The sequence below is a fragment of the Falco naumanni genome, chromosome 10 (genome assembly GCF_017639655.2).
Source record: "Falco naumanni isolate bFalNau1 chromosome 10, bFalNau1.pat, whole genome shotgun sequence".
NCBI lineage: Eukaryota > Metazoa > Chordata > Aves > Falconiformes > Falconidae > Falco > Falco naumanni.
This window is the reverse complement of record NC_054063.1, coordinates 20,733,062-20,757,387: the sequence shown is the minus strand read 5'-3', so window position 1 is coordinate 20,757,387 and position 24,326 is coordinate 20,733,062. Positions and strand designations below refer to the sequence as shown.

At 59.9% G+C, this 24,326-nt stretch overlaps 1 protein-coding gene across 4 annotated transcripts; it reads right to left on the bottom strand.

Moving 5' to 3' along the window:
• Window positions 1–672: 672 nt before the first annotated feature.
• ZDHHC5 (zinc finger DHHC-type palmitoyltransferase 5) lies at window positions 673–24,326 on the bottom strand. Of its 4 annotated transcripts, XM_040608684.1 has the most exons (14): window positions 24,214–24,311; window positions 21,664–21,753; window positions 15,993–17,326; window positions 7,253–7,374; window positions 6,655–6,812; window positions 6,373–6,545; window positions 6,158–6,260; window positions 5,563–5,654; window positions 5,324–5,456; window positions 5,018–5,086; window positions 4,769–4,892; window positions 3,723–3,835; window positions 2,693–3,573; window positions 673–2,195 (listed from the first exon to the last, which is right to left on the bottom strand). In XM_040608684.1, exons 3-14 carry the CDS (start codon window positions 16,094–16,096, stop codon window positions 2,030–2,032), a joined length of 2,238 nt encoding a protein of 745 aa, XP_040464618.1. In that variant the 5' UTR covers window positions 16,097–17,326; window positions 21,664–21,753; window positions 24,214–24,311; the 3' UTR covers window positions 673–2,029. The 4 variants fall into 4 exon arrangements, with proteins under 4 accessions (XP_040464618.1, XP_040464616.1, XP_040464619.1 ...); XM_040608682.1 differs by having other exon boundaries at window positions 5,018–5,456; XM_040608685.1 differs by lacking the exon at window positions 5,018–5,086 and having other exon boundaries at window positions 24,214–24,310.

Here is a 24,326-nt window from a genome sequence, read left to right as displayed (position 1 = left end):
GTGGCAGTGGCTGCTGCAACCCTTGGCCGTTGTGGCGAGGCGAGGAGCTGAGACCGGGGGCGTCCATGGGGTGTGCGGGATCTGCGCCGCCCTGACACGCTGTGGCCTGGGATGGAGTATCATGGCCGAGCTCCCAGCCCGTCTCCTGCCCAAGCAAGGGTGAGGCGGGCTCCGACCTTGGCTCTGGCTGTTGGGCTGGGTTGAGGGACTCTCTGCTCCTCTGCCCATCACCACCCGGGCCTGGCGAGGACAGGAGTGACCCTGGAGAGGCACCGTGTCACTGTGCAGAAGCAGCTGCTGGCAGAGCACCCCAGCTGCCATTGCAGGCACTGGGAGCTCCAGCAGCAGTCCTGGCATGACACCAAAGTCCTCCTTTGGTCCCAGCATCTTGCACAGGATCCTAAGCCTCGCCAGCTCCTGCAACGCCTTCCCCAGAGCTGCTTTCCTCATGCCCTGAGAAAAACCTTAGCTTCTGCAGGAGCAGAGTTTTCCCAGAAGCACCCCGAGGCGGTGCCTCCCCAAAACGCAGCTGGGCTCAGCTCTCCTTGGGCCCCCCTTTCCTCTCCCTGTTGTGAGGCAGGAGGGAAGGCCAAGACACTGGAGGACGGGAGCTCTTCAGGGGCTCCTCTGTCCCCAGACGCTAAACAAAGCACACACATGCCCACCAGGGCGGCTCATTAAATATCCTTTTATTCCTCATTTTTAAAATGGCTAATAATAATAATTAAAAAACAATGGCATGGCTCTGCAGAGGCCTCGGGAGACATATTGCCGTAGAGAAAGAGTCAAGTAGTGCCTGAAGTTTTGCAGGCCCCTGCATGGGGTGGTTTGCCCGGGCAGGGGTGGGGGGACAGGGAGCACTGGGCTCCTTGGCTGCATTTTTTGTTTTTGGCATGTGATGAGAAAATATTGCTTTATGGGGATGTACCCCGCTGGCCTTCCTCTTCCCCGAACGGAAATAAAACCAACTGTGTGACAGTGAAAAAACCCTATCAGACCCATTTTAAAAATTAAAAAAAGCAACAAAAATAACACACGCACCCCAGCCCCGTCCCAACCAACACAAACCCTGGAGAAACATAAAAAGGGTGAAAACCGCAAGTGGGGAAAGACTGGAGCCCATGAGTGCTTCTCTGCGCCTGCCGGCACCTGCGGTGCCAGCTGGTGGTTGGATTTGGGGGTGTGCAGGGAAGGGGCTGCCCCTCCACCCTTCCTCCCTGTGCTGTGAGGCCCCAGGCAGGGTGGGCTGGGGGCTTCACAAGTGAAGAACTGGGAAGGAGAGTTTCCTCGGCTGAAAGCACCTTGGCCTTCGACAGGGGCCGGGGGGGGTGGTGGGAGTGTCAGGGCACCCCAGGGGGGCACCTGCCAGCCCACGGCCCTGCCCACCCCGGGTGGGAGAGCAATGCCAGGCCCCTGCCCCAGCTCATGCCAGGAATGCAGAGGGTGGCCCCGACCCTGCGTGAGGGATGGGACAAGTTGGGGGCCGGGCCCCAGGCAGGGAACGGGCAGTTTCTTCCGCTCTCTGGGTAAGATATATAATTTCTGCTTTTTTTTTTTTTTAATATTTATATTTATATATATAGATATTTATATATACACACACCTGGTAACTCAGAAAGAGAAAAAAAAATAGAATCCGTAACAATAATAATAAAAAAAAGTATTCTGGTTTAAAAACAATCCATTCCTACCACGCTAGGCGAGCGGTTGATTGCACAAGGCCCACAAGTGGCTGGCGCAGCCGCGGTGCTGCCGGGCACGAGGCTGCAGGGGTGGCCCCCGAGCCCGGCCAGGCACCTGCCGGCAGCAGTCCTCGGCAGGTGGAGGACGAGCAGCCCCGCTCGGGTCTGTGTCAGCCCACCAAGTCCCGGGGCGGGGTGGAGAAAGAGAAAAGCGGCAGGGGCCGCTGGCCCGTTGCCCCCTGGCCCGGCTCTCCCTGGAGTCCGCAGAGCGTCCGGCCACGTGTCGTCCCTCGGGGGCCGGTGGGTGCCAGCCTGGGAGGAGGTGAGGGGGCGAGCGGCTCTGCCCCTCATACTGAGATCTCGTAGGTGGTCCCCCCCACGCCGGAGACCTTCTTGACTCCCCCACGAGTGGGGCTACTGAGGGGCACCTGCCCCGGGCCCGGGGGGGCCGAGCCCAGGCTCTTGGGCTGCCCATTGGACTTGCTGTAGGCTGTTCTCATCTGCACCTCGTCCCTGGGGAGGCAAGGAAGGATGAACATGGGGTGTGAGGAGGGGGAGGGAGCGCGGCACCGCGGGGAGGGCTTGAAGCCAGGGGGGAAGGATAGGACTGCAGGGCTGCTGTCACCCGGGGGAGGGACCCCAGCATCCCAGCAGCCACAGTCCTGCCCTCCCCGGGGACCTCCAGCACCCACAGCTGCCCCAGCTCCCAGAGAGACCTGTGGGGTGGCCCGGGGTGGGGCCAGCTCTGCTCTGGGGGGAGGAGGAGGAGGAGGAGGAGGAAGGCAGGCGAGAAGGAGAGTTTCCCTCGCCCTTCTCTAAGCTAGGTGTAGCATCACTTCCCAGTGAGGGTGTTTCACTGTCCCAGGGCGCTGGTGCAGGGGAAGGAGGGCTGGAGGGGGCACAGGTGGGGAGGGGGTGTGATGGGCAGTCGGCTCCCCCCAGGGCAAGGCCCCCCCCATCTGTGGGGCTGCAGACCATGCTGTGTGTGAGGAGGCCACTCCGGTACTTACTTTGGTGCCAGTAAGGGCTGCAAGGCCACCTCCTCCGTCTCGGGGACGCTGGCCTGAGACGCTGGTTTTTGGCTGCTGTAAGACACGGATTTTCCCAGGTGGGGGGCGGCGGGCTGGTCAGGGGAGCCCAGGGAGCGCACTCGGAGCGCGTGGGGGGGCTCGGGCTTGCCAAAGCGGGGTGGGGCCGGGCGGGTGAGCGGATTCTTGCCCAGGGGCGAGCGCTTCGAATCGTCCGAGGAAGAGCTGGTGCGGGGGGCGTTGCTGGAGCCTGGTGTCGACTGGATGCCCGAGTCCACCAGCCCCACGTCCTCCTCCCTGCCCGGTGCCGGCGGCTGCTGCAGCAGCTTCTCCCGCTCCTGAATGGAGGCCACGATGTGGCGGGAGAGATTGTCATAGCGCACGGGCGAGGGCTCGCGGGGCGGCGCGTGCTTGGGGGAGACGGCGCTGGCGAAGCGGCCGTGGAGGTCGGTCTCTCTCTGCTGGGCGATGCGGGCTGAGAGGAAGGGCGAGGTGTAGCCCACCGGCGGGTCGGGCTCTGGGCCCGCCTGCACCGACTCGAAGTCAGGGCTGTCGGAGGGCGTGAGCAGGCTGTCATACGACAGGCTGCCATTGCGCGTCTGGTTCACTAGGCTCTTGTAGGAGGTGGAAGTGGTGCCCTCTGAGCGGATGGACTGGAGGTGGCCCATCTCAAAGCCCGTGCCCTGGGCCGACTTGAGGCTGGAGGAGCGGGAGCCGCTGGAGAGCGGGTCGAAGTGAAAGCTCTTGCCGAAGGTGGGTGAGCGGAAGCTCTCGGGCTCCAGGCTGGGCTCTGAGCGGTAGCTGGGCTTGCGGCTGCTCTCACAGATGGAGTTGGGCTCCTTCAGGCTATTCACGCGGCTCAGCTGAGGGGCAGACACACAGCAGTCACCCACAGAAAGATGGAGCCCTGGCAAAGCTCCCAGTGCCCACTCCAAACTCTCCCCCAACCAGGTGGCATCCCCTCGAGGCCAGGTTGCCCCCTTGTCGGGCTGGGCAGTGGGCGCAGCCTTACCTTGGCACTGGTGGAGTGGGGCAAAGCTGCTGAGCTGCTGCTGCTGCTGTAGCCAGGCCGGTACTTGTACATAGTGGGAGTGGGGGGGCTGTCCTTGCCTAGCAAGCTGCTGTCTGCAGGCAGGGGAAGAAAGAAAGATGCTCAGAAACGTGGCAGCTCCCCGGGGAAGGAGTGGTGTGCAGATCCCTGCCCTCCCTTCCCAAGAACCGGCTCTGAGCCTGTGAGGCAGACAGACCAGGGGGGTGGACGCAGAGAGAGGGATGGGCTGTAGGAGAGGCGCACCAGGGGCAGATGAAAACGGAGTGGGATGGAAAATGTGTCCCCGTGGCAATGCATTTTGGGCCAGCACTTCCCTGCCCCTACAGCAGGCTGGGTGACACCCTGGGGTCAGCAGGGTATGCACACAGAGGGGTCAGCGGGTGCCTGAGCACACTGTGGACCTGCTGGCTGGTCACCCCGCTGACACACACGCCACAGCCCTTCTCCAGCCCCGACAGGGGGACGGGGAGAGCAGCAGAGGCTTTCAGCCCGCTGCGGGAAGCGGCTGCTTCCAAGCTCTGCCCTTCACATCCCACCTCTGTTGCAGGCAGCTCCGAATGCTGCTTTGATGATGCTCAGGCAAGCGGGGAAAGCAAGTCACGCAGGCTGCCACAAACATGCTCTCTGCCGCCAAGCCAGGCCGGCCACTCCTTTGCCTCCTTCATCCTGGCGATGCTCCTGTGCCTGCCTGATGCAGGGCAGCCTGCAAGCCTGCCTGTCACAGGCCACCAACAGCACTCTGGACAAGCACCACGCTGTCTCGGCTTGGCCTCCTGCTCCTCTCTGACAGAGCAGAGCTGGCTGTAAGCATCCCGCAGGCTTCTCCGGTGCAAGGGGCCACACAGCCCAGAAATACGAGCACGTCCTGCCCCACAACACGGTGCTGCTGATGTCCTTCGGGTCTGCCCTGGAGCCTGTTCCACCTACAGCCCTGGCTCCTGGTCTGCCTGGCACAGCCCTGGGCTCCCCTCCCAGCGGCTGCCTGGGACCCTGCATGCCTTCCTTACCCTCGTTGGTGGCCAGGGTTAAGTGTGTCCTCAGGCCCGTGTAGCGGCTGAGGTCTGGCTTAGGTGGGGGTGGCGGCTCGGCGTCAGCAGACTGGCTCTCTGTCACCTCCAGGCTTCCTTTGGACTGCAGAGACAAAGCGCAGAGGGAGGATCAGAGGGGTACCGAGACCTCAGCCCTCTCCTCGGCAGGCAGGGAGCAGGCGGCAACACCGCGGGGACTCTTGCTGCCTCCCGGGCCATCTGACATACTGAGTGCTTGAAGGCGGCATGTGCCTCGGGTGCTGGGAGGTGCTGAGGAGCAGGGAGCTCCAAAGGATGCTGCAAGGGGGAAGGAAAGGATGAGGAAAGGCAACGGAGGGTGCAAAGCCTCATGTGGTCGCTGCCGCATGGGAGGGACATGGTTTCTGTCCCTTGGGGACACAGAACAAGATGACACGGAGGGGGATGGGGAACGTGACAAGGCTCACTCGGTTCTTTACTCACGGATGCAGGCTTGCACCCCTGGGCTCCGTGGAATGCCCCAACGCAGGGAGCACTAATCCCCACCTTCCTCACCTTCGTCCTCTTCAGCTCTGTCTGGATACCGTTGTCCATGATCTTGACAGTGATCTGACCGTCTGACACCTCGGGCCGCAAGAAGGGGGGTCTCACCAGCACCGTCTGCTCGGCCTTCGGGCGCCCGAGGTACCTAGGGAGAGGGGCAGGAGGAAGCTCAAGGCCTGGAGCTAGAGACAGGGCAGTTTGCTCCGACGCTGCAGGGCTAGCGGGGCACAGCGGTGCTGTGCCAGGCTCACCTGGGGGCCGGGGAGCTGCAGAGGACCCGGCTGACGTTCTTACAGCAACCGTTGGTGAAGGGGTTGACACCACCACGGAACTTGCCCGTCACCTGCGGGATGAGGAGCATCGCAGCGTTACCGGGGTGGACAGGGACCTTGGCAGTGGGGGGTGTCTCCACTCCAGCCAGCCAGGTCAGGTTGCTCAGGGTTTGTCCAGCTCACTCATGACAGTCTCCAGGGATGGAGATACTCTGAGACGCTCCCCCTTTTCCAGGTCCCTGTTTCAGTGTTCAGCTACCCTCGAGGGGCAAAAGCCCTTCCCTAACGTCTAACTGGAAGCTGCCTCGTTAGCTGTGCCCATCGCCTCTTGCCCCCCTGCAAAGGGCCTGTCCAGCTCCATCCTCTCTGCAGCCACCCCCAACAGCCGCAGTAAAGATCCCCCGTCTTCAGGCTGCACGGACGAGGTGCTCTCAGCCTCCCCTCGCAGACATCTCGTGCTCTACCCCCCACCCAGCTCAGTGGCTTTCCCCTGCCTCAGCCCACCCCGTCCACATCTGTCTTGTCCCAGGGAGCCTCAAAACTCCCGGCCCTGGCATCAGCCCCGCAGCCATACCTGTTCGTTGGTAGTACGGCCCCTCGCCACGAGCACCACGTGGAACCCCGTAAGGCCAGCGACGGGGATGAAGAACAGGCCGGCCACGCACATCACCACCATGCTGTCAGCAGCCAGCTAAGGAAGAGCCACAGCCCTGCTCCACAGCACACTGTCCCCAGCCCCGCCAAGGCCCTCCCACCTTGGCCCCGCTCCTGTGGCCCCGCAGAGGATACGTGACCGCCATGCGGACGCCAGAGAGCTCCTCCACCTGGTAGAGGACATAGAGCAGGCCGAAGCCAAACACTCCCATGATGTGCGTGGTGAGCGACAGCAAGAAGAGGAAGAAGTAACGGTAATTGCGCCGCCCGATGCAGTTGTTGACCCAGGGACAGTGATGGTCGAACTCCTGTCGGTGGGGAGAAGATGGGGTGAGGGGCTGCCTGGGCTTCCTGCCTGCACTATGGGTTAAACTCTGCACGGAAACAGAGAGGAATCGAGACCCGGCAGCTCCTCACCTCCACACAGTTGTCACAGACGCTGCAGTGGGAGCACCGTGGCGGCCGGTAGAAGCGGCAGGTTGCACACCATTTCATGCGCACCTGAATGCCCTTGATCTCCACCGTCTTGTAGAGCGGAGCTCGGAAGTCATCCTCCTTGTCCTCGTCCTCCTCAGCTGATGGGGAAACCCCAGCGCAGCCACATGTCAGGGCAGGGGGGAAGGCAACGCCAGGGCCCAGCCAGCCTCCTGCCCTCCTGAGCTGGAGGTGCCCGGCATCGCCCTCCGCTGTCACCAGGTCCATCTCACCTGGCACAGGGACCAGCCACGGACCCCTAAAAACGTGGGGGTTGGGTGGGTGTGTGCCTCCCAGACTCTGCCCCAAAACCACGGCACCCACATGGGGTGCCAGGATTTACACTCCCTCCACCACGTGGTCCTACAGGCTGGGTGCTGAACCCAGAGCTACCTTCCCCATAGCGTGTGTCACCACCCGATCCCACCCGGCACGGGCAAGGAGGGCTTTCCTCATGGCTTCTGGGATTGGGTAATCCTCTTTGCCTGGGAGGAAGGAGACAGCTCTATCTGAGATGTTTCCCCAGCAGAGCCAGACTCACCTCGTGGGAATATGCCTGGGTCCATGAAGGTGGCCATGCTGAAGTTGGCCAGCACAAAGAGGAAGACGACAGCATTGTAGACAGGAATGACTGGGGAGATGTACAGACTGAGCCCCGGGCACCTGCAGGCACAGAAGCGGTGAGACACCCACGCCTCGCCCCATGGGTCACTCCTCCAGCGCCTCCCACTGCCTCTCACCTCCCCTCCCCACTGGTCCTGCCCCCCACACAGCCCCAGTGTCACTGAGCTCTGACGGTGCCCCCAGGGAGAGCAAGGGCTGAGCGGGTGCCAGCTGCCCCCTCCGAGCCCCCTGCTCGGTGATGGCCTGGCTGGGAAGTCCACGTCCCCTGCTCTTGGGCTGCGTTCCCAGGCTCCGGCCCAGGCAGGGGGCTGCGCAGGTTCCCTGCCAAACAACTCTTCCTTCTGCTCTCACCCAGTGCCCTCCACTCCTGAACGGAGCTGTAACCAGGCCAGCTTGACCCGGGGTGTGTTCAGCCACGCTCCGCAGACCAGCCTAACGCCCAGCCCTGGGGGAGCAGCTGTGGGGGGCCGGAGTGGGAACCGCTCCAGTAAACCAGCGGAGAGCAAAAACTGCACCCACAGCCCCAGAGGTGCTGTCAGCGCAGGACCCTGCTGCCACGGGGAGTGACGGCAGGCAGTGGGGAGGACAGGGTGAGCCGGGCTGACAGCACGGGAGGCACGTGGGAGGGATCCAGCCACAGGGGACCCCAGCGAGCGTCGCCCTCCACGTGTCACAGCAGGGAGCATGGGGACAGAGGGGACCCTGTGAGGGGATGCAAAACCAGCAGCAGCTCCAGTGCCTCCAGCACTGCTCCTGCTCCTCACAACCTGCAGTCGGAGCCCAGCCTAGAGACGAACTCCAGTGGCACATGGGGACCCCACCACTGTGCCAGCCTGCCCGGCCAGCACCCAGCTCCTCCATGGGAGCACAGCAAGGGAATCACCACCGTTCCCCACTGCCCTGGGCAGGCCGGGTTCCGGACAGCGGGCTTCCCCCTCAGAGGCGCCAGCGTAATACCCTAATCTGCTTTGCTGCTGGGAGTTTAATCCTGCAGATCTAGGACAGCATCTGTCCCTCTCTTCCCCCTGCAGCGATAAGTGCAGATGGATTTAGGCAGCAGCAGCAGAGAGGGGCAGAGCGCAGGGCTTGGCGGGCAGGGTGACATATGGTGCCAGCGCTGTAATCCCCTGCGGCCCCCGAGCAGGTAGAGGTGAAGGGGCAGGCGCTGGTCCCATCCCCTCCTCCACTGCTACCCGCTGGGACCCAGCCAAGGGGACAGGCCCCATCGCCCCCGAAGCAGCCCTTGTCCTTGTCATGGCAGCCCTGAAAGCCTCTGCAAGGCTCCAGCTGAGAATAAACCCTTGGCCCAGGGCTCTGCCCCCAGTTCAGCCCAGTCCAGAGCCAGCAGGGCCCTGAGTAAGGGCAGGGGGGGCACCGGCCCACACGGGGCAGCGTGCGAGGGGACAGGGGACCAAGGGGACAGGGGACGGTGCCAGGCGGAGGGCTGCCTCCAGGCAAGTGGCAGCCAGAAGATAAGGTGGGTCCGGGCTGGAAGAGCAGGCACACCTGCCTTGGCACCGACCTGGCAGCGGAGGAGGGAGAGGCGGGCACGGCACACCCAGGCACCAGGCATGGCTCCGTGCCCTGGCCCTTCCCTGTGCCAGGCGAGGGTGGGAAGCAGCAGCGGGACCTGCCCTGCACCGGCCAAGGAGAAGGCAGTGCCTGTCCCGGCACAGCAATGAGGGCAAGAGGAGAGCAGGAGAGCAAACCCTCTTGACTTGACAAGACACTTGGCTAGCAGAGCACAGCAGGAGCCAAGCTCTGCTCTACCAACCAGCACACTCCTCCTCCTCCTGCTCCTCTCCTGGAGCAGGGCCCGGCACCACCACCCTCTGCAGCACCTCCAGGCCCCAGCCCCGCACCTGCAAAGTTGTCTTCTCCAAAACCTCTTCCGCCCCTCAGCCCACTCCTCCGTGCTGCTCAGAGCGAGCGCCTGGCTGGGGTGGGAGCCTCACCCTCCTGGGCACCCTGGGCAATGCCTCCCCGCCTCCACGTATCTGAGACAGCATCTCTCCACGTTTCACCAAGAGGTCTCCTCCGGGGCGGGGAGCGGCTCCTTCACAACCTGCACAGCACCGACCATGCCAGCTCTGCCTCCTGACGCAACTGGCCCTGCCGTCTCCTTCAGAAGCCAGCCAGCTGGATTCCCCGCGGAGCAGGCAGCACTGGCACAGCCAGGACGGTCTGGTCAGGAGGAGCAGTCTCCAATCTGTGCCTCAAAACTCTCGGAGAGCAGCCTTGGAGAGGTATGGGATGAACGCCACATTGCCACGCCAAGACCTGAGCAAGGCAACAACACGCTAGCCACTGTGAGCCCAGCTAGCCCAGTATGACCGGCATTGCTGGGAGCCACCGCGGGACTGGAAGCCATGCCAGGAGCAAGGCACTCACGCCTAGCTCAGCTTCCTCCTCCCCTCCGACAAGCAGGCTGTGCCGGGGAGAGGGCTCGTCCCACCTGCCCCAGCACCCGGCTGCTGCTGGGGCTGCCCCCGGCCACCCACTGGAACAGCACTGGCAAGAAATGCTCAAGTGGTTTCAGGGGTTTGCAGAAAATGAAAGTCAGAAAGTCTCCCAGGCGAGAAAGCTTCCCAGTCTTGCAGAGGGAAACTGGTATTTGCAGCAGGGCAGGCAGCAAAGCAGGGAGGCAGCAGCCCCCGGTACTCACCTGGCAGCAGAAGTGCTGGGCAAGGAGCAAACCACCCATTCCCTGCAGCTTCCAGGGCCAGGGGCCGCGCTGGCAGTGCAGTTTCAAGGAGATAGCCCCCCCCCCCCCCCATCACCACCGCTGTCCCGGCCCTTGAGGGACCCAGCAGGGCTGCTCCCTGCCCTCCTGGCCCGGCAGCCTCTTTGAAGGGCACTTCTTTCCTCTCCTGCCCTGGGCATCGGACACGGGGAAGGTGGCCACTTGTAATGTCCCTTCATCCCAAGGAAGGGCACAGCCAAGCACCCCGCACCACTGAGCTCTGAGCACTCCAGCTTGAGGGAGCCTCTTTAGCTCTGCTCCCTGCCCAGCTGCAGAGAGACTGCTGGAGGGAGAGGGGCAGGGGGGCTCAGATGAGCCTTAAAGATAGGGAAAGCCCTTCCAGGAACACCGAGTAATGAGCTGCTCTCTCTAGAAAGAGAAATCCCAGCCCAAATCTTTGCTTGAAAGGGCTGGAGGGGAGCCAGTGAGACCCACTGCACACCAGCCATCCCTGCACAATGGAAATGCCAACAGCAAGGCTGAGCCAAACACGCAGCCCAGAGCCTTACAGACAGACCCTGGCAGGATAGGGGAAAGATAGCTGCTTCAGCAAAGGCTGGCAAAGCTCTGGGACAGGCAGAGGGAAGAACTGGCCCTCCAGCGGGAAGGGAATACCTCCCCCATCACCTCCCACGCTGCTGGGCACCGAGCCCTTCACAGGAGTGAGCAGCACAGCTCCCAGGGGGGGCAGGATGGCAGCAAGCAGGTCCCCTGGGGCAAGAAAGACTGACCCTTTAGCTAAGAGAGCACCAGCAGACTCCAGACACCTTGGCACTGAGAAGGATGCAGCCACAGCTTTAAGGGGACAACCAATGATGCCGATGGGTCAAACGGAGAAGACTTGCCTGGCGACACTGATCCCCCTGCCCTGGCAGTCCAGCTCTGCTCTGGGGGCTGCATATTCAGCTCCAGGTGGAGCAGAGGGCTCGCTGCAGCACGTCCTCCAAACCTGGCCTCTGGTTTTGGGTGGCTGCAAACCCTAAGGCAGGACTCTGACCACCCCAAGAGCCGACCTGCCAGCCAGCCTCCACAGCTGGATGAAAGACTGAACTTGGACCTTCAGAAGGGAGAACCGATCGGAGGAGCCGGTGTGGTGCCTCGGTGCCAGCTCACAACCCCTGTCCCGATCAGGTCTTGCCAGCTGCCTGCAACTGGCCAGGCAAGCTGCCAGGGGCTGCTCTGCACTCAGCGAACTTTACACTCTGAACAACCGGCCAGGGGTGCAATGCCACCCCCGGGTGGGATTTCACAGGCCAGGGCAAGCAGAACACCCTCCCCAGGGACCCACAGCTTACGCGGGAAGCCTCACGTTGAGCACTCCTGAGTCACAAGCACAAAGCCAGGGTCTCCTCCCCGGCACTCCCACGTGTGGTAGCCCACTGCCTGCCACCCTCCCAGCTCTCCCCACACCCAGGGAGGGAAAGAGAAATCCTCACCATACACAGACCACACATTACTCGAACCAAATCCGTGCTTGTGGCCTCAAACTCCAGGGATTCACCTCCCCGAGATCAACCACTAACCCCACCCCACGGCAGGGAACATGGTCCTTTGCAGCACAGGGAGCAAAGGTGGCTGCCGATCCCCAAGGGGAAACTTTATCATCAGAAGCACCGACGTGCTGCTGCCTTTTGCTCTCGCAGGCAGAGAGCAGACCCTGCCTTGATGCCGGCAGCAGCCGGGAAGCACGGGCTCCAGCTCCGCAGGGGAAGAGGAGGGAGGCTGCTCACCATCGTGGCTATGCAGGTCTCTGAGAACTCATCAAGTTCCCTCTCTAGATCGGGATGCAAAGCACACCCATCGCTAGAAGAGCTGTTGAGACTTGTCTCTGGCAGCGCATAAGAGAAATCGGGGAACCTCGGGCAAACTGAGTCACATCTGGTGGCAAAGAGCCCATCTCTGATCCAGTCATAGCAGAAGTCCATCACTCTCCAACCTGACTTCTCCTCCCTTCCACAGGCTCCAAGCCACCCTGCAGCCCCTCAGCCCCTGCCCTCCCCCCGAAGAAAGCCATCCTGAGGACACCTTCCCCACCCTGCCTGCATCCCTGGACTCTGACCCGCCACCGGGCCAGCGAGGAAGGGCCAGCGAGTGCCAGGGCTGGGCTGGCCCCGCTGCCTCTCCAGCTCCTGAAGGCCTTGCTGCAGACACGACCCCTGCTCACCCCGACGGTCACACAGGTGTGGGTCCAACTAGGAGCCTGCGTGCCACCATGTACCAGAGGCACCGCTGGCTCCAGGGACTGCCACGTCCTCCTGCCTCTCCTTTCCCTCTCCTCCAAGTCTTTACCTCCTCCCCTCTCTCCACCAGTGCCGGCAGAGGTGAGAGCTCCTTTCCCAAACGGATGCAGCTCCCTTGCAGCCTCCCCAGCTGCAAGGACAGAAGGAAAATTCGGAGCCAGAGGTTTTACAGACAGATTCACCTGATCGCAAGAAACAGTTCATATTTTGCAGGCTTTTGTACAGCCCTAAAAGCCACACTGAGCTGTGGCCATGAGCAAGAGTGGAAGCAAATGGAAGGAGGAGGCTGGCTGATGGCACACTGGCCAGAGAGCCCCTGCCAAGGGCAGGCTGGGGGTCCTCCCTGCTCTGGAGGGGAAGGGGAGGCTGAGCACCCACCGTGCTAGGAGCAGGGACCAGTACAGGCCAGCAGCAGGGGGGAATGCAGGAATGCACAAACTGACCCCAAGGGGGAATTTCAGTCCTAAAGCAGCACCTGTCTGAGCCCCCAACAAGTCAGAGACCCCCACTCCTTCCAGAGGGAGGACAGGAACATTCCCTCTTCCCACCACCCACTCCCTTCAGCACAATCAGCCTCAGTTCATTTCAACTGCCACATGTTCTGCAGCATCTCCTAATTAAATTAATCAATTAAATAGAGTTCTTGGCCCAGAGATATAAATCCTGGGCCAGTGTGGATGGACCAAAAGGTGTCCAGCAGATGCGCTAGAAATAACACAATTGGAACCTTGCAAGAGAGTTATGCCAAGCCCCATCTGCTCTCTGCCTGGGAGGAGGCCCCATGGGAGGTGTCCCAGAGCACCCCCCACCTCGCAACTTCCATTTCACTTCCCAAAGTACAAGCTTTAGGTCCAATGCTGGTGGCAGAACCTTCCCAAACAGGTCTGCAGCAAGCACACCAGGCACGGCAAGTGCTGTGGAGGGGGACAGGGACAGCCAGCGTCGAGGTCGGCCAGGCAGGAGGCTGGCAGCTGCTCTGCCCGCCTTTCGCCAGGCAGGGAAGGGGGGCACAGTGATCCTCAGAAAACCAGTCCTATGGTTCACAGGCAGGTGGCAAACTGTGGAGTGGTTCTTGTTGCTTCCATCCCACCCCAGCACCCGGGCAGACACTGCCCTCAGAGAACTGTAACATCGGGGAGTAACGCAACTCCCTTCCCACCGAATATCCCGTGTGAAAATGCACCGTGCTTTGCTGCTCTGCTGGAGATTTAATTTGATGTTTTAAAGTAGGTTAAATAACATCCACTGACCTACAATTAAGGCGACCCTGCCCAGGTGTTCCTGTTCTGAACAAACCTGCTCTGCCGCACTGGTGCCTGCTCCCGGTGATGCCTCGCGCCACTCCGCTCGCTGATAAGCACCGCTATCGGCTGCTGCGATAGCTTGCAGCCAGGTACTGTGGGCTTGGCCACAGCAGCAGGGACTGGGTTTGGGGGGACAGGGCTGCCCTGCCGTTCCCCACCCCCCTGCCCCGAAGCGCAGCGTGCAGCCCGCCATGACAAAGCAGAGGCACGTCTGTCCCTGCAAGTCACGCTGTGTCGCGCACAGCTGCTCAGAGGACATCGCCCGCTCCCTCCTCTTCTCCTTCATCCCCCTGAAGTGGCAGCACACAGTCAGCCACTTCCTGCGTGTGTCTGACGCCTGAAGCAGCAAAACCTCCAGCCTCAGCACTGCCGGCAGCGCTGGCCTGATACACGTTCGGTGCCTCAGCGCGGGGACTGCTGCATGCTGCTGAGCGACACTGCCAGCTGCCTCCCGCCGCTGGAAGGAGTAAATCAAACTGTCCTTTAGTCGTCAAATTACTCTTTTATTGCCCGGTTGTTGCCAGGCGTTAAAAGCCACGGTGACCTTCCAACCACCGATGGCTCCATCCCAGGGAGCGACATCCGGACCTTCTGCCTCCAAGGAGAAGCTGCCTCCCGCGGCTCCGGCTAATCCCCAGCCCAGCCCCAGCAGTGAAACCCCTCAGCAGAGAAAGCTCTCGCCGGGGAGCAATGGAAGGTGCCCCACCAGAGCAAGCCATCCCAGCGAGTGGGAGATGCTCTCCGGCAGCAGCAGGTGCATCTCCCTCTCTGCCTGGCCAGGGTCCCGCCAGAAGCAGCTCACAGTGAAGTGAAATAGTCAGTTAAACAGGGAGGAAAAAAGGGAGCCGAGGTCATCTCCTGCCTCCCTGGAGAGAGCTGGACGAACAGAGTGCCCCACACCTTCAGACCGGTGTGTGCTCTGCCCCTCCGCAGTGCTGGGGCAGGAGGAGTAAGCGATGGACCGAGATGGACTGGAGGGGGACAGGATTGAGGTGGGATGGATGGGAAGAGGATGGGAGGGATGGAGGGAGGCTCAAGAGGCAAAGCAGAGCCGAAGGCAGCTGGCTGGCTGGAGGGTGCCACAAAGCAGGCACCCTGCCTGAGGGTACGCAGGCAGCAGTCACCCACTGCCTTCCTCTCCCCTGCCTGGGACAGTGGCTGCCCACGTCCCAGGCCAGCAACCAGCACATCTCTGAACCGCCACAAGCACCCTGCGCCCTCCGTCCAGAGCCACCATCAAGCCTTCCAAGGTGGGAGCACAAAGAAACACCCATCTTACCTGCGATCTCTCTGCTGTCCCCCCCAAACATATCCCCCCGCAGAGCCTGGCCCCAGGAACACAGCGCAGGGCTCAGCAGCCCGGCCTGGCCGCCGTGCTCCAGCGCTCCTGCCCAGCACACGCGTGCCTCAGCACCCGCCCAGGGGCGTGCAGGCAGCTCCCTGCCAGGGGCTCAGTGCCTGAGACCCTGCCTGCCTGTCGCCAACCCAGAACTGGCACAGCTCGGGCCCGAGCGAGGTTGTAAGCTATTTGTCAGCCAGGAAGGGAAAACGTTAACTTAAGCAGCAGCCCTACCCCTCTCCCGGCCCAGGGAGATCCCCACAGTACAGCCTGGCCCTCGCCAGTAACCGATACCATTTTATACCCTGGCTTTTCCCCACTGGCTCCAAGGCCAACACAGGTGTCTGCCTCGGGCCCCAGAGACGCACCGGCAGGCCACCTCCTTTGGGTCCTCTCCAAAGATACCAAACCCTCATTTCCTCAGGGCAAGGCTGACATCAGCAGCAGTGAGAGATCCACGCAGGGGTCAGAGTACTTCTCCTTGAACTTTCCTTTGCAGCTCACAAATCAGTTACGAAACTCTAAAAATAACATAGAGCCTGCCCCAGTCTACCAAACCACTTGACTTTGCTCCAAAGGAGAAAAATTATCTATGCCATTTTCCACCTACAGGTCACAAACTAATTCCCAGCCTGGCTGATTTGCCAGAGAGTGGCCAGTGAGACGAACGAGTTGTGCAAACACCCAAAGACAGAAGAGGAGCGGCTGCCAGGAACTGGAGCTGAGCGATGGCACAGCGCCTTGCCGGGATCCACCGTGCCCCGCTTCCTCTGGCTCACCTCACAGCAAAACCGAGAGAAACACATCCAGCTTGAATCGCTCCGATGGACTGCAGGGCTACGCCATCGTCCATCCTTTAGCACCCAGAGCACAATATCCCCCCTTTAGTCCGGCAAGAAGTCACAGCTCCTCTCCCAGATAACCCTCATGTGGGCTCTGCCCCCGAGACCCCACGGCACTGCAGGGAAGGGGGTGGGACGCCGGGTTGCCCTTCACCCTCCCCGCTGTTTGGCCGAGTAGCTGGGACTCACGTGAAGGCAAAGAAGAGGGTGGTGGCTCCCACTAGGAAGATGGCAGCAGCTGAGACCGGGACGTATTTGCTGGGTTTGAATCTCTTTCCAGATGCTGCTGGCATGTTGGAGCTGTGGTGGGGGATCCGCCCCGCAGCATAGCCCAGGCCCAGCGGGAGTCAGAGCAGAGCAAGACGAGAAGGGGAGGGGGATGGGGGCGAACTGCTACCCAGCCTCCACGCCTGCTCCCAGGGTGAGCTCTGCAGCAGACAGCCCACAGAAGTCCCCGTCGGTCCCCAGGAGAGGAGTCCACACTACGCTCTGCTCTGCAATAGTTCACAGGCACAGGGGTGGAGGTTTAAAAACATAAAAAATTCAGAACAGAGACCCAGACTTGGGTTTAAAGCAACCGTTGGGGGCAGGAATGCCAAGAGTCTTTATGAGCTTCCCTCAGCCTGCAAAAAGCAGGTCCCCACACGGCCGATGCCAGCAGCCAGGCTCTGAGGGGGAAGGAAGCCTTCCAGGCTTGGGCAAGGGGCTGAGCGTGACGTGCCGGGTGAGGAGCTGGGCGCACCTTTGCACCCAGCGAGCACCCTGGGAAAGAGCAAGATATTGGTAAACTTCTTGCCAAAAAGCCACTTCTCCTTTTTAATCTGCCCTCTGATACGCTGCAGCCCCCTCCGGTTGCTGCACGCGAGGAGGGGTTTGTCTGGCAAGCAATCTGCCAGCTTCCTCACAGCGCTGCTGTGCTTCCTCCTCCTCCTCCTCCCCCTCGCTGGAGGGGGTCACAAAAACACTCTCCCTGATTTCACTGGGTTGCGGGACTGGCCGGCTGGCGGTGGCCGTTTAATTTTATTTATTTATCTCTTGATGGTTAAAGCTGAGGAACAGCTGGTGCGAGGTTGAGCTGTAAATCCTTTCTTTGCAAGGGGGGTGGGAGGGAAAGGTCCAGTGGATGGTGATTTTTGTCCTCTTCCTACTTGTTCCTTTCTCCTGACCCCCCAGGCCTTTCCACAGGCTTAGTATCCACTCCGTGGTTGGGCATCGACAGGAATTTCATTAAATCTTTTCTGTGGCAACCATTTCCAAGCCGTATGGGTAGGTTAACAGAGAGATCTGGAGGAGAGCTTTCAGGGCACGGTTTTACAAGCCCAGGAGACAACCGATGGTGAAAACGGTGCTGAATAGGTCTGTCTCAGCCATCGCCCAAGCGGTGCAGGGAACAGATCTCAGTTTGTTCCAAATTGCTCCATTTTTAACTCCCCTTCCTTCACTAAAATTCTTCTTCATTAATCCATTTGTCTTTAAAAAAAACTATATAAAATCATTGAAACTTGACATCTGGTAGGCCACACCTAGGAAAAAAAAAAAAAAAGTAAAAAATTAACAAGGCAAAAGAAGAGGCACAGTCATATCAAAACAGTCACTAAAGCAACACCGAGCTCCCCCCAGGACACGGAGGCAGGCATTTAGTGAAGGATGGAAACAGCGCCTGGTAGATTTAAAAGCCTGTTGGCAAGTCCCAAATCAGGAACACGCCAATCTCTGAGCCCAGCTCTGACGCCCAACGACGCCATAGCCCCAGGCCAATCACCTAACATCAGCATCCCTTTACACATCTGCAAAACTGGAGTAATGACCATGCTGTGGAAGCTGTGATTAGCCAAGTGAGCCTGGCCGCAGCCTGACATCTCCCTTCCTACCCCAAGGCCCCACAGCGCTGGCTGCAGGGAAAGCCGAGCCACCTAACCCATCTGAGACCGCCTGAGAAATCCATGCCGAGCCCTGAGCAAGGTGAGGGACCCTACGAGCTCTTGCCTTTCCGCAGTTATAGCTTTGAGTCCAATCGCTAGAGAACAGCGGTTCCCTTGAGGTGAGGGGGCTGATCAGAGGTTTGGAGACTTAATAATAGGAGGGTGGAGACTGCAGAAAGAAAAGACAGCCAGGAATCTCATCCCATTCCCCCGGAGGGTAGGACACGGGGGAGGTCCACAGAAAACACCAGTCCCTCGACCGGAGCAGGTACTCATAGCTCTGGCCAAAGGAGAGCTGGGTTCTCACTAGGTAGCCCCGACTGTTTCAGGGTGCCCTTGGGAATGTGTGACCCTTGGCCAACCACGAGGACGCAAGAGAAAGAGGCGCTGCAGAAAACGTGGAAAACCAAACCCTTCTGGAAACAGAAACAGGAGGCACCAACCTGCCCCAAACTCCAAATGCCCAAGAGCCTGCCGCAGCTCAGGGACGAGCTAGTCGCCGATGATGTTGCACTGACTATTACTGCTACAGCAACTGCTCCCCAGTTTGTCACCTGCTCTCTACTTTGCTGCCTCCTGGTTCCGTCACGAGGCCTCTCCTGCACTGCAGGTCCAAGTACAGAGCCCTAACGACTTACTCACTTTCCCCTCCCAGTTTTCTCCTCTTCTACCTCTCAAAGTTTTTTTCGTCGGAGTGGACCGGGGAAATATCTAGTGCTGACTAAACACTGGTGAAGGTTGAGAGAATGGTGGCACAAAATTAAAGGCACATTTAATGACAGGAATATATTACAATTAAATCAGTTCAGTCACAAAACAAGGCGTCAGTCACTTTGGCTGACTAATGAAGAAACCGCTCCCACTGTGCAGCAGCTCTTCTTTTGCAGAAACGAAGCTCAACTTCTCAAACCACGTTCTTTTTGCCCTTGCGACCAAGAGGAAGCGCTGGACTGATGCTTGTGAGCCGGCTGGGGAAAGCTGCAGTCTCACCTGCTTCCAGCTCTCGGCCGTGGTGAGTTTAGGAGTCACACCAGAGAAAACAGTGGGTTTCCCCAGCAGGCGCAGAGCTTCCTGCAGAGCAGCAGCTCCCCGGCCTCACTCTGCTCTCCAAGATATGATACTGAGCTTCGATGAGAGACGAGCACAAGCCCCAACACACACAATTCAGGAAAAAGCCCGACACCGGACAAAGGTGAACCCTGCAATGCCATCGCCCAGGGAGGGAGATGCTCGTCCTCTGAGCTGGCTGCGGCTGCAATACAGGCAAAGAGCATTTCTAGGGGCAGGTTACTCGGAAGTATAAAGATGACATCACTGCTAATTACTTTAGCAGAAGCAATCTGCTAACGCGCTCATCTGCTGTAACAGAACACCCCAGCTCTCTGAAAGGCTCCGCCATGAAAACAAAGCCACACCTCGAACTCAAACAGATACTGCCAAATTGAAGGAGTTTTTTTCCTGTGGTATTCCTCCTCCGAAGATCTTCTCCACCCCCTTCCCCGCACAGCACAGTCAGCGTGCTCCTCATCAGGGCGAAGTGCTTCCCCAATGGTTGCCCCTGAAGCCCGAGCAGGTCCCGCTGGGTTCTGCCTCAGCTATTCCACCTGAGGACGAGGGAACGATGAATTCAAGTGCTCCAAGCCCTCACACAGGGTGATCCGGCACATCATGCCTCTGCAAAGGCCCGTGTGCCACCTCAGCTTAGCACAGAAATGAACACCAGGCAGTGCAGGAGCGAGGTCTTCATCAAATAAAGAATGTACGAGTTGAGATAATTGCTCGTGAGACAGTCAACCTGAACATGCACTAAGTGTGGGGGAGAAATCCCAAGCGCTGTCATTAGCGACACCCAAGCGAGATGCAATGCAAATATCATCCCTGGCTCCTTGCTGCCTTTGCCCAAGAATAACTCCGCAACTCATCAAACCTACAGAAGGCTGCTGAGCCCATCCCGCCCGGCTCCCAGAGCCACCACGCAGCTCAGACTCCCTCCGCGTGCCCCACACGGTGCTGAGCCCCCCCGGAGCCTGCCCGCCCCAGCCCTGCTGCGCAGGCACAGCCTGCTGCCCTCTGAGCCCCCGGGCCGAGAGCGGGAAGCCGAGGCCAGGACGCCTGCATGCCCCAGCCACGAGGCAACAGGTCTCACCCTCCTACAGCTGGGAACATCCAGGTTGCCAAAGCCATCAAGGGTGCAGCACGGCACAGTGTGCCAGGATCTCTGCTGTGCAGTCTTCAGGGTATCCTCTTTTCTTTGGGCTGAACTACGTGGCTTACCTCATCTCACCCTGACTGTCCTTGCCGTTTACCCTAGCATCCAGGAGAAATGCAAGCAAAATCCACCCTGACTTCCCACAGATCATGCTGATTCAGGCCACGTTCACACAGATTCTCCCAGATACACACCTTCCTCCCTAGCCTTTCCCTCCTGCAGCCTATCTACCTCTGGTCTATCAAGACCTCTGTTCCAAACCCTTTGCCTCTCTGGCCACTTCATCCCCATCCACAGAGGCCTCTCACAGACTTCTCTGCTCAGAAGAGTCCCCAGCTCATCGCGCTTACCTACGAGCTCTGCTCCTGCCTTCGTCTGCCACTTCCAGCCTGGCAACCCCTCCTTTCCAGCTCCTCTGGACCTGCCCTCAACTCAGCCCTACTCCTTCCTCCTGCAATCAAACTCTACTGAGTGTGTGCGTCACCAGTGACTGCCCCTTCCCTCTCCCTTGGGAATTCCACCTGTTTTTCCAATCCTAGCACCCCTTTTTCAGAGCATTTTCCTGGCTCCGCTTTGCTCAGCCACCTCCAGAACACTCTTCCCCAGTCTGAAGGGTTTCCCTCCACTCACACGAGGGACTGCATCTGCTTCCCCTCATCTCCCTTCCTGGGGACTTCCTTTCATTTTTAATTCCTTCCCTCAGGACGTTTGCAAGCATGACTGCTGCCACCTTCCATTTCTTTCCGTCTGAGTCTCCTTTTCTTCAGGTAAGGCCTTGTAAAGTCTCATGCTAATCTCCTCTTCTTCCAGTGCTTGCTTCTCAAAGCCCCACGTTCCTCCTTTACTTCCTACCGTGCTTTCCACCCTGCTTTACGCAGTCTGCTACAAGCTCTCTTCTCTAGCAATCTACCCAGACGTAGCCTGAAGAGCTGGGTGCTTTGTGGCTCGATCTTTCTGGAGCATCAGACAGGACACGAAAACACGCTTCACCAAGCTCTCCCCACCTGTGCTGGGTTGGGGAACACACATGTAACCAGCCCACAACATTCCTTCCTTATTTCAATGGCTGTCGATAACCACTGCAGCTCTTTGACGTGTTCCTACCCCTGGAAGGAGGAAACATGCACATCAACATTACAAGCTTTCCTTAAACACGCCACCTTTCACCACCGCCCGGGGACAGGTGTGTAATGGCACAGGGAGGAGAGAGTTCACTCTGTTACTGGTTCCTAAACACACGTCACTTCACTGCAATCCGCGGTTACCTGCCTGCCTACCCCAAACCAACCAAGTTTCCACGGCGCAGGTCAAACAGAAAACAATTCCTTCCACGTGAGGCAACTCCCAGACAGGGCAGATCCAGGATCGCACAAAGACAGGATGTGCTTTACCTGTACCCACTTTGTTTTGATTAACTACACCCAGGAGTTACAGGGAGAAGCCCGTTTGAGAGCTCACTGCTGTCCTCAGCCTCAGCACCCCTGGCCTCTCACCGCTGAGCCCAAGCAAGAAGGCCAGCCTGTGACTAAGGACCCCCCTTTCCTTCCTCCACAGGCTCCCTCTCCTAATTTTGTCGTTGCACAATCAGCTCTCATCTACTGCTGAGATTTAAGACTCTAAAAACTAGCAGACAGAGCAAATGCATTCTCCAACCTGCCAGCCAGTGAACACAACTGAACCAGACCAAACATCTCACGCTGCAGACCACCAACACGGGAACATCACTCACCTCCGCCACCCTCCCTGTCTTCTGGCACAGAGAGGTGCCAATGGGATTGGAAATGGGCTGCAGCCAGCACCCCTCTGCTGCAGGGGGTCCCTGCGATCACAGAACACAGACAACGAGAAGTCAAATGAGGATTTTTTTCAGCCCAGACAACAGGATTGGACATAGACTGCCAAGACGCAGACTGCAAGCTAAAAAGCAGAGCCATCACCATCAGATGGCTGGATGTCACAGGGAAAAGTAAACACTGAGACTCTGGCTGCAACACAAAGCCATGGGGTCCTCCCCACAGGAGACTGTTTTCTTATACCCCTGTACCACGTAATAAGAGTTCATGCCTTAACTGTGCTCAGTGCTGTACCTGAATAGGAGCCCTTGCCTTAAGGAGATGATTTGGTGACACTTTCCTGCTTTTAGTTCAAAAGCAGAATGCGCAGCAACACGTACCAGACGCTTTTGCTCTGCGGGGAAGTTTGGAAACCCGGCCAGAATGAGGCTTCCATGGCCGTCCTCCTGGCATCAGGCGAAATGGCCCACACCTCACACAACTGCACTTCTCTGCAGTTAGACATACAGGTTTTTTAAGGAGAATAAGATACAGAAAACGGACAAATAATTTATTGCGGCCAACAGCTAGAAGGCCGGCATCCACTCAGTGCTTATCTCCCAGCCTGGCTTAGACCACTCCCATCCTCCTTCCCCTGCCCATCTCACTGGTTTACACAGGATTAGCCCCATTTTAAGGACAAAGCAGGGAAGAACATAGTCTCATCCATCGCAGCTGTGTCTCACCCCATGCACTGTGGCAAGCGAGGCACAAATCCAGCCTCTTGCCATTGCATTATAAGACACGTTGGCAACAGCAACCACGGGCACAGAGACAGATGTAAACGTCCCCAGACAGGCCTCTAAAACAGGAGTTAAAAGTTCTCCCGTCGGACCCCGTCAGCTCCACCTAATTACCACCTCCTCTGCCTCCAGTCGGGGCTTGTACCTTAGAAACCAACAAGAATAAAGTGCTCTGCTAAGAACAACTGCTGCCTCGACCGGAGCTAGTGAAGGTGATAATTAGATTAAGTCCACTAAGACACTCTAAGATCAACTCTCCTCATTTTGATCTAGACAAGGCTCTAGTCGTATTTTCCACCTGCCAAAAAAATAATCAGTAGCACCGAGTACAGAAAAGCCTGCTTCCCTAAACACACAAATTCAGATCTGTGCTGGAGCAAAAGCCGGCAGATCCAGGGAAACCACTTCCCAGGGAGTCACCAGGAAGGCGGCATGAGGAACACACGAGCAGCCAGCCGACTGTCTCCCAGATTGGTGAAACAAAGGGGGGGGGCTGCATGTCGTGGGCTTTATTTCATCTCAGGGAGATGTGACCAAATGCACAGATGCACTAATTTGGGATTTACACACCCCAGGTCTAGAATTTGGGACTTCTGAGGAGAAGTCAGGTTGAACACCTGCCAGTGCAACCCATTACTCCGCCAAAATCAGGGAACACAACATGGAAACATGCCTGGAGGAGCAATTAGGCTTTGGGCACGTGGGACAGGGCTCTGTGGCCCGAGAGCAGGCGCTTAACTTCTGGTCCTTGGCAGGCCACAGAAGTTAAAGTGCGTACATTCAGACACCAGGCTTTCAAAAACCAAAGTTATTCAGATTTCCTCAGCAGCACTGGGGACAGTCCCAGGTGCAGGTGTCTGTGCGAAGGCTCCCTGCGGCAGGCAGCGGCTGTTCCGCCCGCCCGGGCAGGAGGGAGCCGCCGGCCGCCCGGTGCTGCCTGCCCGGTAGCTAGGGCGTGGAGGCACCGGCGCTGGGAAGCAAGAGCAAGGCCAAAGCAGCACGGCAGCAACCTCCGCTGGCCGCGGGGGCTGCGCCTGACGGCCCCCCCGCGGCAACGGGCCCCGTGTAAAGGCGCTCGCAGGCCTCAGGGGGCTTCTGCCCTCCCAGCCCCGCACCGCTGCCCTGAGGGCGGCCCGCCCGGGCCGGGGGGCGGCGGGCGGGCGGAGGGCACGGTGGGAAGGGGCAGGAGGCAGCAGAGCTCCCGCCCGGGTGGTACCTCGGAGGGTCGGGCAGGGCCGGACTACGCGAGGTGGCAGGCGCGGCCGTGCGGAACGGCGCTGCGGCGACGCGGGCGCCAGTACCGGGGGCGGCCGGAGGGACCGGCCAGCGGGGGTGCCCGGGGCCGAGCCCTCCCCTCGGCGGGGCGGGGCAGGGCCGATCCCCGCGCCGGTGCCGGAGACGGGCGGGGAGGCTGACCGCCGGGGTCCCGGGCGAACACGGCGCGGAGCCGGGGGGCTGAACCGGGGCAGGGCCCGGGCCGCGCACGGTGCCGTCGGCACACGGGAAGCAGCCGCCGGAGCGGAGCGGGCCGGCGAGGCCTGCAGCGGGCGGGCGGGGGCGGGCGGGGAGCCAGGCCCCGGGGAGGGGCGCGGGAGACCGGCCGGCTGAGGAGGGGGCGGCCGGGCCTGCGCGGCTGAGCCGGGGCCGGAAGCGGTGAGACGGGGCGGCGGAACGGGGCAGGGGGCAGCGTCCCACGTGACTCACCGGCGGCGGCGGCAGCGAGAGGCCGCGACGAACGCTCCCGGGCACGGACCGTGGGCCGCACTAGGCGGCTGGGCACGACGTCACGGCCGCGCCTGCGCACCGCCCGCCGCCGC